We start from the raw sequence: 15,328 nt of genomic DNA, 5'->3' as shown, positions 1-15,328 counted from the left end.
AGGCAGGCACAACACTGCTGCCCTTCCTTGCATGGTATGACTCTTTCCCCTTTCATTCCTTCTTCCCACCCTGCCTCCTTACACCCAGTTTTAAGCATTTCATCCCTCGTTCCCTCCCTCCACACTGCTTTAAGCGTCAACCTCTCCTTCCTTCTATCCCTCCCTCAAGCGCTCCCCTTCCCCATAATCGGAAACATTCCCTTTAATAGATTTTTTTTTTTTTTAACCATTCCTCTCCCTTACCGAACGGGTTGTCCTGTGTCTGAACTAGTTTCATTTGGCTTGTTGTATAATAATCTTCATTCTCCACTCCATGGAGACACTGGATGCATAGTTACAGTCCCTTACAATCCCTCACATGTTCAGTGGAGAAACACATCAGCCCATGGCCCGGTTTCCCAAAAGTTAATCGTCAGAACCTTCGTAGGAGCGTCGTTAAATCTCAAATCAAAAATCGAATACAATTTTATTGGTCGCATACACGTGTTTAGCAGATGTTATTGAGGGTGTAGCGAAATGCTTGTGTTCCTAGATCCAACAGTGCAGTAATATCTAAAAATACACATCTGAAAGTAAAAATATTGGAAATAAGAAATACAGAAATATTACGACGCGCAATGTCGGAGTCCAGAGTGTGTATATATAGTACCAGTCAAAAGTTGGCACACCTACTCATTCAATAGTTTTTCTTTATTTTTACTATTTTCTACAATGTAGAATAATAGTGAAACAACGGGCAGCGCACAATTGGCCCAGCTTCATCCAGCGTAGGGGAGGGTTTGGCCGGGGAAGGCAGTCATTGTAAATAACACATATGGAATCATGTAGTAACCAAAAGTGTTAAACAAATCAAAATATATTTAATATTTTAGATTATTCAAAGCAGCCACCCTTTGCCTTGTTGACAGCTTTGCACATTCTTGGCATTCTAGCAACCAGCTTCACCTGGAATGCTTTTCCAACAGTCTTGAAGGAGTTCCCACATATGCTGAGCACTTGTTGGCTGCTTTTCCTTCACACTGCGGTCCAACTCATCCCAAACCATCTCAATTGGGTTGAGGTCAGGTGGTTGTGGAGGCCAGGTCATCTGATGCAGCACTCCATCACTCTCCTTCTTGGTCAAATAGCCCTTACACAGCCTGGAGGTGTGTTGGGTCATTGTGCTGTTGAAAAACGAATTATAGTCCCACTAAGCGCAAACCAGATGGGATGGCGTATCGCCAGTTAAACAATAAGAAAATATGTAAACAGCCTACAAGAAGCAGCCTGTTTAAGCACCTTTTTAATGTCATATGACAAAATAATTGGCATTTGGGGTCCCGAGTGGCGCAGCAGTCTAAGGCACTGCATCTCAGTGCTAGAGGCATCACTACAGACCCTGGTTCGATCCCGGGCTGTATCACAACTGGCCGTGATCGGGAGGCCCATAGGGCGGCGCACAATTGGCCCAGCGTCATCCGGGTTAGGGGAGGGTTTGGCCGGGGAAGGCATTCATTGTAAATAACAATTTGTTCTTACCTGACTTGCCAAGTTAAATAAAGGTTAAATAAATTTAAAAAATTGCTCAAGGCTGTAACTTTTAATTTTCTTCAAAAATGTATTTTCTGGATCAAACAATTTACATCTTCAGTGTCCTTCCTTTGATAGCAGAGGTATGATTTCTGTCGAGACACAATGGAGTTGAAAAAAAAATATTCTAAGAATGTAGCTATGCCATTGGGGAGTACAGGTAGGCCTCACAGTCAAGAAAACATGGTTGATTCTCTAAAATTGTATTTAGAATAAACACTTCTTTTTTAAACTTGAATTCTCTAATGTGGAACTGCCATGTTTATTGTGTGACATCTTCCTTCTCTGCTGTTCAGTTAGTGGTCTGCAATATTTTGTGTAAATGTCTGGAATCCTCAGAGTAGGTCTGCGATGAGGCCGTTGTCCCCCCTCAGGTGCCGATTTTGCACAGTCACACTCACTGGAATCTTCGCCTTAGCTGTCCGTAGAGGGAGGGAAGGGTGCAAACATGTTAACATTGACCAATGCAATCATAACATGTTACTTACGAAGGGATTCCTTTCCTACATCTATTCATGGAGAAGTATGGACTAGTACATGAATAATAATGCAAAGACTCACCTGCCTTTGACTCATGGGGAATGTTATGTTGAGTGAGGAGAGCTTGCAATCTCTCAATCTCTTCCCTCTGTTTACGGACATCCTGTATAAAACAAGCATCCGTAGAAATTTAAACAAACAACTTCTCAATGACATTTCATGTATATGGATAGCTAAACTAGAGCTCTAAATGTCAGGGCTTCCATTACTACTCATGGTCACGAATGGTTTTGGATTCTCTCCAGTGAACTTACCTCGTTGCATTTCTGCAAGGAATCATGCGTCTTTGAGGTAGTTGTGATATCCGGCTTCTCCTTTACCTTTTGGCTCTTTAGGAAACCAGCATCCTCAAAAATATCCCTCAGTAGATTATTGTAGCCCTGTAATACACATATACACGTTAGAGGACTTCTTAAACTTCTTAAGTGCTTTCAAGACAAGAAGTGAAACTCCGGAGTGGTTATCGCCCAAATAGACCTGATTCCTATTTTCTCCACTAATTGGCTTTCAAGTGCACAAGCACCGCCGACCGCTCCGCCTGGATAGAATTCCGCATCATTGAAAATGAATAGGCCACCCCGCCTGCCGCTTTGTCTGCGAGCACCTTTAAACTCCTGTGTAGTCCTACACTCATATAAGTGCTATGAAAGGGTAATGTCAATGCCTATGTTAGTAAGTAAAGTCGTACCTGCTCAGTAATGAGGTTCTCATAGCGGGCCTGTTCGACTTCATCCCATTCCATCTGCAGCTTGTCACTCAGAGTTGGGTACACTTGATGAGAGGACACACGTGTGACTCAGAATGTAAACAAGCACCATCTTTAAATGTAATTATTTTTTTTAATTTTTTTTTTAAAGAGTCCCTGCTTTTGCTCGTCTTACCTAAGAGAGAATGTGGGTGGCATACAAGTGGGGTCTCAAAGCTTAGAGAATACACACAGGTAGTGGGCTCTGACACTTGAGCCAACTTGCTACTTCCACCGCAGGTCAGAATGACCTAGTGAAACGAGAGAAAAACATTTTTTTTCACAAAGAACAGTAACCGCAACTGCGATGTCTTTAAAGGCCTTTCACAAAGCTCGCTGACTGGGTTTGCACGTTATACTCACAAATGCTCGCCAATCCTGCTTTGTCAATTGGCCAATGGAAGGAATGAGCACAAGCAATTTATTACCTTTGTTTGCCTATTTTTATTCCCACAGGCATCTCCCTCTCTCATCCACATGGCCAAAAAGGTGTTGTTCACAATCTCCCACTCCTGCCAGATTCTGTTGGAAAGACAAAGGGTGTAAACTGATGAATGGAAATAATGTATTCACAGGATAACATGCTTCAATGAATCTGATTCACTTGATAGGATGAGTGCAGTTTGAAATTGTGTTGTGGAGGATCCACTCACCCCAGTATGCCACTGTAAGCGTTCCACCTGAATGACTGCTCATGCTGGGTGATGTTGTGGAATGGACAGAATTCATATTTATACCTAAACAAAATAACAACACAATGATGTATTCTCAAATATACCTATTTTCTACACATGTCATCTTGCACCCTTGACTAGCGGTGAATCAACCAATTGGAAAACTGGTACAGAAATCAAAGATGAGTCCTAAACAGTTTGATCGAAACTTTGCCATAATGTTCACTGCAGAAATTAGGTGTTGATTTTGTAGGCGCTCAGTTTCCCAGTACTTACGTGGACTCTATGTAACTGAAGCACTTTCCTGCTAGTCGGCGGAGATGTGCTGGTCCTATAAGAAAGGATTAGAAATGTTATGAAAAGAGCACAAGTAAAAAAACAGGGCTGTATGTATACTGAATACAGTGCTAGGTATGGTCAGTTTTTAGACAGACAAGTAACTGCCAAAATAAAGGAAACACTTGAGTAAATGAGGGATATGAAGTATATTGAAAGAAGATGCTTCCACACAGGTGTGGTTCCTGAGTATATTAAGCAATTAACATCCCATCATGCATAGGGTCATGTATAATTTTGGCTACCATGGATAGAAGATAAGATATCAGTGACTTTGAAAGAGGGGTCTCAAAGGAGCATAGGGGGTTTAAAGTGTGTGTGTTTGTGTCTCAGTCATCAGATCTCAACCCAATTGAACACTTATGGGAGATTCGGGAATGGCCACAAACTGCGTTTTCCACCACCATCAACAAAACACCAAATGATGGAATTTCTTGTGGAATAATGGTGTTCCAGACACTTGTAGAATCTATGCCAAGGCGCATCGAAACTGTTTTGGCGGCTCGTGGTGGCCCAACGCCCTATTAAAACACTATGTTGGCGTTTCTTTTATTTTGTCAGTTACCTGTATATTCTTGATTAATCACATGATCTGCCAGTGTTGACAGAATTAGATCATTATTTTTTTAAAGCACCGTCTCCTTTGCTTTCACAAATGTAAACCAGTTGGTGACGTATTGTGATTTCATTTACTTCTGTATTAGGGGATTCTTTTTCCACTTGTTTCAATCCTTTGATTACTGAGGAACAATGAAAAGGGACCAGACTACTGCTGGTGAAAGTATCAATCTGTACTGCTATACCTGTACAATATCTTATTGCAGTCTGCAGACCATAATGTAGTTAACCCAGTAAGTAATACGTATTCTTATTACCTGACACTGGGCCTGGAGTCACCTTGGGCTGGAGTCTACTTCCTTGGGCCAAAAAGGGATTGTTGAGCCTAGAGAAATAGGAGGGAACCACATTATACTGACTGAATTAGTATGTTTTATACCTTCATACATTTAACTTTTGAAACATATCTAAATGCAATTATAGAATAACATATGACTTACCCAAATGTATTTGGTTCCTCAACAATCTTCATTTTACCAGCAAATGAATAGGGGCCTAAAATATGAATTTTAACAAGAATAAACCATCTGCATCCACACTAAAATTAGAAAAATTTGAAGAAGACTGAAGAGAACTTAGAAGCTATTGTGCAATCCTTTAAAGCACACTTTGTGGCATGGTCCTCCCTCTTTAACATTCCGAGCAAGAATTGAAATAATAAAAATTAGTTGCTCCTACAATCAACTACAAACTGAGCATTTTGCCTCAATCTACCGCAAGGCTTTTTCAAGAAGATCAATGAACTGATCACTAAATGTATATGGAATTCAAAGCAAGCTAGCGTTGCCCTTGAGAAACTAATGATGTCAAAATATAAAGGAGGCATGGCACTTCCAAATATTAAAACATATTACATGTAACAAGATAAACCATATACTGGCTCTACCCACCAAAAGAACCCCCTGTTGGTTAGAAATTGAAGAAATATCCCACCCCATGCCAGTTAGATTGATAGATATTTGGGAAGTATTCCCTATGCTAAAAGGCCATCCAAAAAGATCTGCTTCTTGGAATGTTCTTAAAATTGTTTGAAATAAATACGCAGTTTCCATATGTACCTCTCTCCAAGCAACCATCTGGAGCAATCCACACATATTAATCAATCAATCACAGACCAGTATTGTGGAGAGATTAGCTACAGATGGGAGTTTGGATAGTGGCGGATTTGTATAAAGATGGTAAAACTATGGATCTGAATGAACTGAAGGAAAAGGCTGGCTCTATCAACCATTTTAGAATCATTCAGATTGTTTAGGCAGTCAAGTCGGCATAAATAACCATTTAAATATAAACATGAGTTTAATGAATTGGAAAGTTTCATAAAGGATGTCCATTCCAAAAACCACCTGGCATCAAGTGTATAAATTCTTAAACGAAAAACAAGGGCACTACACACTTCCCTTAAGAGAGAAATGGGGTAAAAATTTGAATATTGGGAAAAGGTATGGAAAAACTGTTTTAAACCGTGCAGAATCTAAAACACAAATGGTTCAGTATAATATAATTAATAGAACCTACTGGACTTAAACATACACATGGCAAAAATGACAACCGACAGCAACTGTTGAAGATGTACATCAGATGATGCTGGGCTTGCGCATATGTTGGTCAAGTGTCCGAAACTGGAAGTATATTGGAAATAATATTCTCTCTATTTCTAGGAGCCATAGAAAAACAGACTACACACAAATGCAGCCTTTATCTTGCTGGGAAAATACCCCAAATGCTTCCATGCTTTGGACACTAACTCTCATAGCTAAAAGGGTAATTTTAAGGCATTGGAAAAAAGAGGAGCGCCCTCATTTGCAGAATGGCTCCAGCTGTCAATGAATAGCCAACTGTAACATTTTTGAAAACTATTGCAAATGGACATGGAAAGTCATATGAATACGAACAAATATGGGCTAAGTTTGAAGCTACTGTCTTGAAGTGATTGAAAACGGGGAAATGTATGTAATTTATAATTAATACTACTGTGTATTGATACTAATTGCTAATATGTAAATTGGACACAAATCATGCTCATAATGTGAAATTGCTCAAAGTAGAATAGTTTGCCTAATTTCAGTTTGTGTACAATTGTATTATCTAAACCGCTGTAAATTATATTTTCAATAACCAAAAAGATTGTGTTTTCAGCTGTTTGAAGCTGGTGTACAAAACCGAAAGTAAAAGATGCAAAAACAAAACTTCAGCACACGAAGTACAGAAATGGCGCATATAGAACATACCTACCACTTCATATCTATTCTCAATGAGATTGACAAATCTATAACTCACATTGCTATGTTCATTTCGTCAGGTCACCCAAAAAGTAGACATATTGTAGCTTTAATTAAAAAAGTAAAACATTTGAGCGACATCATTTGTCAGCAGGGTTAATCCTGAATATACAAGCATATACACATAAAATTAAATCCAGAGCCACATAACGTCAAAATATATACAGTACCAGTCAAAAGTTTGGACACACCAACTCATTCCAGGGTTTTAATTTATTTGTACTATTTTCTACATTGTAGAATAGTGAAGACATCAAAACTATCAAATAACACATATGGAACCAATTAGTAAACAAACAAAAAAAGTGTTAAACAAATCTAAATATATTTCAGATTCTTCAAAGTCTTGGCATTTTCTCAACCAGCTTCATGAGGAATGTTTTTCCCAACAGTCTTGAACGAGTTCCCATATATGCTGAGAACTTGTTGGCTGCTTTTCCTTCACTCTGCGGTACAACTCATCCCAAACCATCTCAATTGGGTTGAGGTCTGGTGATTGTGGAGGCCAGGTCATCGGATGCAGCACTTCATCAATCATGATTCCATGTGTTATTTCATAGTTGATGTTTTCACTATTATTCTACAATGTAGAAAATAGTAAAAATAAAGAAAACCCCTTGAATGAGTTGGTGTGTGCAAACTTTTGACTGGTACTGTATATATTTAACTGCTCTATATTTTGGTTACAATGTTTGAGTTCGCAATACGCTCCTCTAAAACCTAACCCGGAAGAACCCTTGAAACGACAGATGCTGTTTTGTTTGAGTACATGTATTAAGTGAAAAATACTTACTCAGCAGGGTAAGACAGAGCAGACATATCCATAGTAAATGTACTATTCTAGTCGATGTATAATACATGATTAGTGGACTTCATTTACTTCTTTGCTAGCTATATAATCTGTGGCTATATTTTTTGTTTTACAGTAGTGACCACGTGACCATTAGGGAAACATGGGAAGAAGTCAGCTGACCAAAATACACGGTCTGCGCGTGCGTGTTAGTCATTCCTCGGTACAACGTGAGCACATGAAAAGTGAACTAATTGGTTGTTTATACTTTTATTTTGTCAACTAAAGCGACACAATATAATCTCAAAACAAGAGGAGTGGAGTACACATGTTTTCTATGTCATCTTGGTAGCTTGCTTGGATGTTTACTTCTATTCTGTAGGACCAGTTGATTCAAGTGCTACAAAGTCAGGTTAACGTTACATTTTTTTATCAGTCAATTAACAGTAGGTAGAGAGAGTCTGACAGTTCTGACATGGGGCGAAAGAAGCAGGGTAAATTTGAGCGCCCAGTGAACAAGGGGAAAGATAAACGACACAAGATGAAGGGGAAATCTCTTGAGTGTTTCACAGAAGAGATGCATGATGCATTGCAAGGTACAGTATGCCTCTTCCCGAAACAGTATGTGTCACAGCTAACCAGTCATGTTGCGCGTATGTGTGATCATATAACTTCAACCTGGTCTCAGAGCATGTCGTATTATTCTGTATGTAAATCCGGGACTCCATTTAGGATGATATGTTACGTTTAGTATGGTATGTATTCATTTGTATGATCTGTTTTGTATGATATGTTACGAATTACAATTCGTATTATCTGTTACTAGGAGTTAGTGGTTAGGGTTAAATTTCGGAGATAGGGGAAGGGTTAGCTAAAAGGGTTACGGTTAGGGGAAGGGTTAGCAACATGCTAAGTAGTTGCAAAGTACTTAGTAGTAGTAAGTAGTTGAAAAGAAGCTACAATTTTAAAGTTGTCCGTGATGAGATTTGTTATATGCGTAGCCATCCACCCTGAGCAACCACCCTCCTTTCGTTTTTTGCCTTAAGTAACCATCTGTCTTATGTAACCACACCAAACGTTACGTATCATACTAAATGAAGTCCCTTGGATTTACGTACAGAATAATACGAAATGCTCCGAAACCAGCTTGGTAACTTGGTTGGTTTTTCTCGGTTTCAGCCAGCCTGCAGTCTGATGATGCAGGGGAGGCTGCCCAGGTGAAGTTGCCCTGCCCCTTGGCCATGTGGGAGCTGGGCCACTGCGACCCAAAGCGCTGCACAGGAAGAAAGCTGGTCCGCAAAGGCTTTGTTCACAACCTACGCCTCAACCAGAGGTTCCATGGACTCATTCTGAGCCCCATGGGCACCAAATACGTCTCACCAGCAGACAGGTGAGTGATGCTTTTGACATGGCCAAAACCCTAAGCACGTCATTACCACTGATAGATCAAAGGGCTGGAAATAATTTGACCATACCTTTACCCTTTCACTGTCTGTGAGATCAGGACATGTTTAACCGACCACGTTTAACCGACCACAACCATCAATTTCTAATCAAGATTATTGGGGCATATCTCAATAGTATATGCAAGTCTTTGTGATGTTGAAGTCAGAGTCCTATGTTTTCCTTTATTTTTTAGGGACATTGTGGCTAAGAATGGACTTGCTGTCATTGACTGCTCTTGGGCTAAACTTGAGGAGACGCCCTTCAATAAGATGATAGGTAGTCATCCTCGGTTGCTACCGTACTTGGTTGCTGCCAACCCAGTGAACTATGGGAAGCCCTGCAAGCTGTCTTGTGTGGAGGCTTTTGCTGCCACCTTCTGCATTGTGGGTAAGACTTGAGCTATTCTGCAGTTAATTCATAACCTGTGGTATCGTATCGCATTTACCTGAATAGAAGATTTGACACAAATGCCCAGTGGTCAGATGACGCAGATGCTAAGCTACAGGACTGTTTTGCACAGACTGGAATATGTTCCGGGATTCTTCCAATGGCATTGAGGAGTACACCACATCAGTCACTGGCTTCATCATTAAGTGCATTGGTGACGTCGTCCTTACAGTGACCGTAAGTACATACCCCAACCAGAAGCTATGGATTACAGGCAACATCCGCACTGAGCTAAAGGGTAGAGCTGACGCTTTCAAGGAGCGGGACTCTAACCCGGACACTTATAAGAAATCCCGCTATGCCCTCAGACGAACCATCAAACAGGCAAAGCGTCAAATACAGTACTAAAACTGACTCGTTCTACACCGGCTCCGACACTCGTCGGATGTGGCAGGGCTTGCAAACTATTACAGACTACAAAGTGGAGCACAGCCGCAAGCTGCCCAGTGACACGAGCCTACTAGACAAGCTAAATTACTTCTATGCTCGCTTCGAGGCAAGCAACACTGAAGCATGCATGAGAGCGAGGCCTCCCGAGTGGCGCAGTGCTCTAAGGCACTGCATTGCAATGCTAGCTGTGCCACTAGAGATTCTGGGTTCGAGTCCAGGCTCCGTCGCAGCCGGCCGCGACCGGGAGACCCATGGGGTGGCACACAATTGGCCCAGCGTCGTCTAAGGGAGGATTTGGCCGGCAGGGATGTCCTTGTTCCATCGCGCACTAGCGACTCCTGTGGCAGGCCAGGCGCAGTGCACGCTGACACAGCCGCCAGGTGTACTTGTTTCCTCCGACACATTGGTGCGGCTGGCTTCCGGGTTCAGTGGGCATGGTGTCAAGAAGCAGTGCAGTTGTGTTTCGGAGGACACACGGCTCTCGACCTTCATCTCTCCCGAGTCCGTATGGGATTTGCAGCGATGGGACAAGACTGTAACTACCAATTGGATACCACAAAATTGGGGAGAAAAAGGGGTAAAATTATAATAATAAACAATTTTTTTTGAAAAAAATGTAAATGCATGAGAGCATCAGCTGTTCCGGATGACTGTGTGATTACACTCCACAGCCGCTGTGAGTAAGACCTTTAAACAGATCAACAGCAGGGACAGACGTGTACTCCGAGCATGCGCTGACCAACTGTCGAGTGTCTTCACTGACATTTTCAAACTGTCCCTGACCGAGTCTGTAATACCAAAATATTTCAAGCAGACCACCATAGTCCCTAAGGTAACCTGCCTAAATGACTACCGACCCGTAGGCTGGTCATGGCTCACATCAACACCATTTTCCCAGACACCCTAGACCCACTCCAATTTGCATACCGCCCCAACAGATCCACAGATGATGCAATTTCTATTGCACTTCACACTGCCCTTTCCCACCTGGACAAAAGGAACACCCACATGAGAATGCTATTCATTGACTACAGCTCAGTGTTCAACACCATAGTACCCTCCAAACTCATCACTAAGCTAAGAACCCTGGGACTAAACACCTCCCTCTGCAACTGGATCCTGGACTTCCTGACAGCCTCCCCCAGAGCCTCCCCCAGGTGGTAAGGCTAGGTAACAACACATCTGCCCCTCAGGGGAGCGTGTTCAGTCCCCTCCTGTACTCCCTGTTCACCCATGACTGCATGGCCAGGCACGACTCCAACACCATCATCAAGTTTGCCGACGACACAACGGTGGTAGGCCTGATCACCAACAACGATGAGACAGCCTATAGGGAGGAGGTCAGAATTCTGGCCGTGTGGTGCCAGGATAACAACCTCTCCCACAACTTGATCAAGACAAAAGAGATGATTGTGGGCTACAGGAAAAGAAGGGCCGAGCACGCCCCCATTCTCATCGACGGGGCTGTAGTGGAGCAGGTTGAGAGCTTCAAGTTCCTTGGTGTCTACATCACCAACAAACTAGAATGGTCCAAACACACCAAGACAGCCGTGAAGAGGGCACGACAAAGCCTATTCCCCCTCAGGAGACTGAAAATATTTGGCATCGGTTCTCAGATCCTCAAAAGGTTGTACAGCTGCACCATTGAGAGTATCCTGACTGATTGCATCACTGTCTAGTATGGCAACTGCTCGGCCTCCGACCGCAAGGCACTACAGAGGGTAGTGTGTACGGCCCAGTACATCACTGTGGCCAAGCTTCCTGCCATCCAGGACCTCTATACCAGACGGTGTCAGAGGATTGCCCTAAAAAATGGTCAAAGACTCCAGCCATCCTAGTCACAGACTGTTTACTCTGCTACTGCACGACAAGCGGTACCGGGGTGCCAAGTCTAGGTCCAAAAGGCTTCTTAGCAGCTTCTACCCCCAACAACTAATTAAAATTGTACCCAGAATATTTGCATTGTCCCCCTCACCCCCTCTTTTACGCTGCTGCTACTCTCTGGTTATTATCTATGCATAGTCACTTTAACTCTTACCTACATGTACATATTACCTCGACTAACCTTTGCCCCTGCACATTGACTCTGTACCGGTACCCCCTGTATATAATAGCCTTGCTAGTTATTTTTCTGTTGCTTTTTAATTATTTGTTATTTTAATTTGTTATTTTAATTAATTTTAATTTTTTACTTAACACTTATTTTTCTTAACTGCATGGTTGGTTAAGGGCTTGTAAGTAAGCATTTCACTGTAAGGTCTACACCTGTTGTATTCGGCGTATGTGACAAATAACATTTGATTGAATCTATACAAATTAATTGGTTTTACCATCAGATTACCTTAGTAGTGTTAAGTGTTGGCAGTGTCATGATCAATCATTAATTAACATGTCTGAAATGCAGGTTTTCAGGACCTGGCTGTGATTCTGCTAAGGAAGTTTAAGTGGGGGACTGTGTTTCTGGATCTGAACAAGACTCTGCTGGATCGCTATGCAGCTTGTCAGTCAGAGGAGGAGCTGCTGGCTGTGGAGAAAGAGTACCTTAACACCCCTCCTGAGAAAGAGGAGTTTGGTAAGTTACTGTTGGAGAAGTTTGGGATCAAATCCCAGGAAATATTTGGAGTTGAGTGAGGGGTGAATGTTTAGCCATACAAGAAGGTGTTAAGAAAACTGGTATGCCTTCGGAGGGAGCACTATTGATGTCATACATAGAAAGCTTAGTCTTTAATGTATTTTACTTTGAGTGTTTGTGTATTTCTTCAGAGTGTCTTAAACCAAAAATGTCTAATCCATTATCTTTGCAGATCCATTCGATGTTGACTCAGGGAGAGAATGCATGAATCTCAACAGACCCCCTCGGTAATAAAGACCCGTTGCTTTGTATTGAATTGAAAATCATAATATATTTAATTAATTTCAGTTTCACATTTGTTATGCAAACTTTGTTGGTAAATGGTATTGCATATCATCTTTGTTTAGTGTTGCTGAGGAAGAGGATGAGAGTGATGGTGAGGAAGCTGTAAGTTCTGGAACATCAGAAGATGACAACGATGATGTCAAAGAGGAAGAGGACAATGGGGGAAAGGATAGAGAAACTGGAGATGAGGAGGAAGAGCCAGGAGAGTCATCAAAAGTGCAATGAAAAATGTGGATATACTGGGGACTGAGGAGAATGGCAAGAATGATTCACTATGTGAAAGTGAAGAAATTGAGGCCCTTTGTTTACTAAACATTGTGTAGGTTTACATGGACACTAATTCGATATTAAACGGATTATGGCAATTGGCCGAGTATGGCAATAGGCATGTAAACACTTTACTCTGTTTATCTTAATCGTTGTATGGTCACAATCGAAGTAAGCATATGTCGATTAAAACACCTGGTTTTCTGATCAATATTTCTAATTATTAGGACATATAAACTGCGTAATCCTCGTTCCAGTAGTGTATTTGATTTGCCAGCACCAGTAGGTCAAGCCTCCCTCTTGAGGGAGTGAAGTGAGTTTGGAAAAACTGAAAGTAGGCTATACATTTTGGAAATACTTTTCATGTACAAACTATATGTCCGAACTCAGAATCAAGTAGATAAAAATAAAATAACGTGGTAGAACGTTTATTTTGATTGGTGATTTTTATGCATTTATTTCTCATCAGGTAGCCTGATTCCAGATGTGTCCATGTAAACAGGATTATTAGGGAAATCGTTAATTTTGCAAAGCATGTTAACGTTTTAAACAAACTATTAAATTAATCTGATTATCAACAATAATCATATGATTGTGTGCATGTAATCTTAGACAGTGTCTATACATTCTTAATTCAGTAAAATTGAATTGACGAGTATTACATTGAATTGAATGTAACGCAATTATGCCTCTTAATACATGTTTATGTGTCAATTATGTGAGAAAAAAATAGGATATTGTAGTGAATTTAACCCAACACTTAGTGACCTCGTCAAGGTGTAACGGTTAAGGTCTTTGTTTTGACGGTTGCTGAACCTGGGATCGAGTCCCAGTCATGGCTACACCCTGAATTCGCGACACTGGCGTCAGAAGTGGGAGGGCAGTCGTGGGGCAATCGGGGGTGTGTACACGTCAGAACCTTTGTTATAGAGAATCGTGGGGACACGTTCTCAGAAAGAAGGGGGTAATGTAGCAACCTCGACAAGAGATGCATAACAGTTAAAACTTGTTATGGATAGGGGGCAGCATTTTCACGTTTGGATGAAAAGCGTGCCCAGAGTAAACTGCCTGCTACTCAGTCCCAGTTGCTAATATATGCATATTATTAGTAGATTTGGATAGAAAACACTCAGTTTCTAAAACTGTTTGAATAATGTCTGTGAGTATAACAGAACTCATATGGCAGGAGAAAAATCCAACCAGGAAGTGGGAAATCTGAGGTTTGTAGGTTTTCAACTCTTGGCCTATCGAATACACAGTGTCTATGGGGTCATTTTGCACTTCCTAAGGCTTCCACTAGATGTCAACAGTCTTTAGAACCTTGTTTGATGCTTCTACTGTGAAGTGGGGCCGAATGAGAGGGGAATGAGTCAGAGGTCTGCCAGAATGCCTTGAGCTCGTGACGCTCGTTCACGTGAGAGCGAGCTCTGTTCCATTGCTTTTCTGAAGACAAAGGAATTCTCCGGTTGGAACATTATTGAAGATTTATGTTAAAAACATCCTAAATTCTTCGTTTGACATCATACTTCGTTTGACATGTTTCTACGGATTGTAATATGACTTTTCGTCTGAACTTTTGCCTGGACCTGCCCGCGCGTCGTGAGTTTAGATTGTGTACTGAACGCTCGAACCAAAAGGAGTAATTTGGACATAAATGATGGACTTTATGGAACAAATCAAACATTTATTGTGGAACTGGGATTCCTGGGAGTGCATTCTGATGAAGATCATCAAAGGTAAGTGAATATTTATAATGCTATTTCTGACTTATGTTGACTCCAACATGGCGGATATCTCTTTGGGTTGATTTGTCGTCTTAGCGCCGTACTCAGATTATTGCATGGTTTGCTTTATCCGTAAAGTTTTTTTAAAATCTGACACAGCGGTTGCATTAAGGAGAAGTATATCTTTAAATCTGTGAATAACACTTGTATCTTTTATCAATGTTTATTATGAGTATTTCTGTGATTTGATGTGGCTCTGTGCAAATTCACGGGATGTTTTGGAGGCAAAGCCAAATGTAAACTGAGGTTTTTGGATATAGATATGAACTTGATCGAACAAAATATACATGTATTGTGTAACATGTTGTCCCGGGAGTGTCACCTGATGAAGAATATCAAAGGTTAGTGATTAATTTTACCAATATTTCTGCTTTTTGTGACTCCATTCTTTGGTTGGAAAATCGCTGTATGCTTTCTGTGACTAGTTGCTGACCTAACATAATGATATGTTCTGTTTTCGCCTAAAAGCTTTTTTGAAATCAGACACTGTGGTTGGATTAACGAGAATTTTATTTTTAAAATG

The 15,328-nt window shown here is 41.2% G+C and overlaps 2 protein-coding genes across 5 annotated transcripts; one reads left to right on the top strand and one right to left on the bottom strand.

Moving 5' to 3' along the window:
* Positions 1-1,564: 1,564 nt before the first annotated feature.
* Positions 1,565-7,715, bottom strand: gnptg (N-acetylglucosamine-1-phosphate transferase subunit gamma). Of its 4 annotated transcripts, none has more exons than XM_038991320.1 (11): positions 7,558-7,715; positions 4,923-4,977; positions 4,740-4,807; positions 3,805-3,859; positions 3,508-3,591; positions 3,283-3,376; positions 2,991-3,105; positions 2,798-2,880; positions 2,364-2,489; positions 2,131-2,212; positions 1,565-1,987 (listed from the first exon to the last, which is right to left on the bottom strand). In XM_038991320.1, exons 1-11 carry the CDS (start codon positions 7,622-7,624, stop codon positions 1,905-1,907), a joined length of 912 nt encoding a protein of 303 aa, XP_038847248.1. In that variant the 5' UTR covers positions 7,625-7,715; the 3' UTR covers positions 1,565-1,904. The 4 variants fall into 4 exon arrangements, with proteins under 4 accessions (XP_038847248.1, XP_038847250.1, XP_038847249.1 ...); XM_038991322.1 differs by having other exon boundaries at positions 2,135-2,212; XM_038991321.1 differs by having other exon boundaries at positions 2,131-2,197.
* Positions 7,716-7,744: 29 nt separating this feature from the next.
* Positions 7,745-13,450, top strand: tsr3 (TSR3 ribosome maturation factor). The gene is made up of 6 exons (XM_038991324.1): positions 7,745-8,150; positions 8,734-8,944; positions 9,194-9,387; positions 12,242-12,409; positions 12,642-12,696; positions 12,817-13,450. Exons 1-6 carry the CDS (start codon positions 8,030-8,032, stop codon positions 12,977-12,979), a joined length of 912 nt encoding a protein of 303 aa, XP_038847252.1. The 5' UTR covers positions 7,745-8,029; the 3' UTR covers positions 12,980-13,450.
* Positions 13,451-15,328: the final 1,878 nt, after the last annotated feature.

This window comes from Salvelinus namaycush, chromosome 4 (assembly GCF_016432855.1).
Source record: "Salvelinus namaycush isolate Seneca chromosome 4, SaNama_1.0, whole genome shotgun sequence".
Taxonomy (NCBI): Eukaryota; Metazoa; Chordata; class Actinopteri; order Salmoniformes; family Salmonidae; genus Salvelinus; species Salvelinus namaycush.
This window is presented reverse-complemented; position numbering and strand designations above follow the sequence as displayed.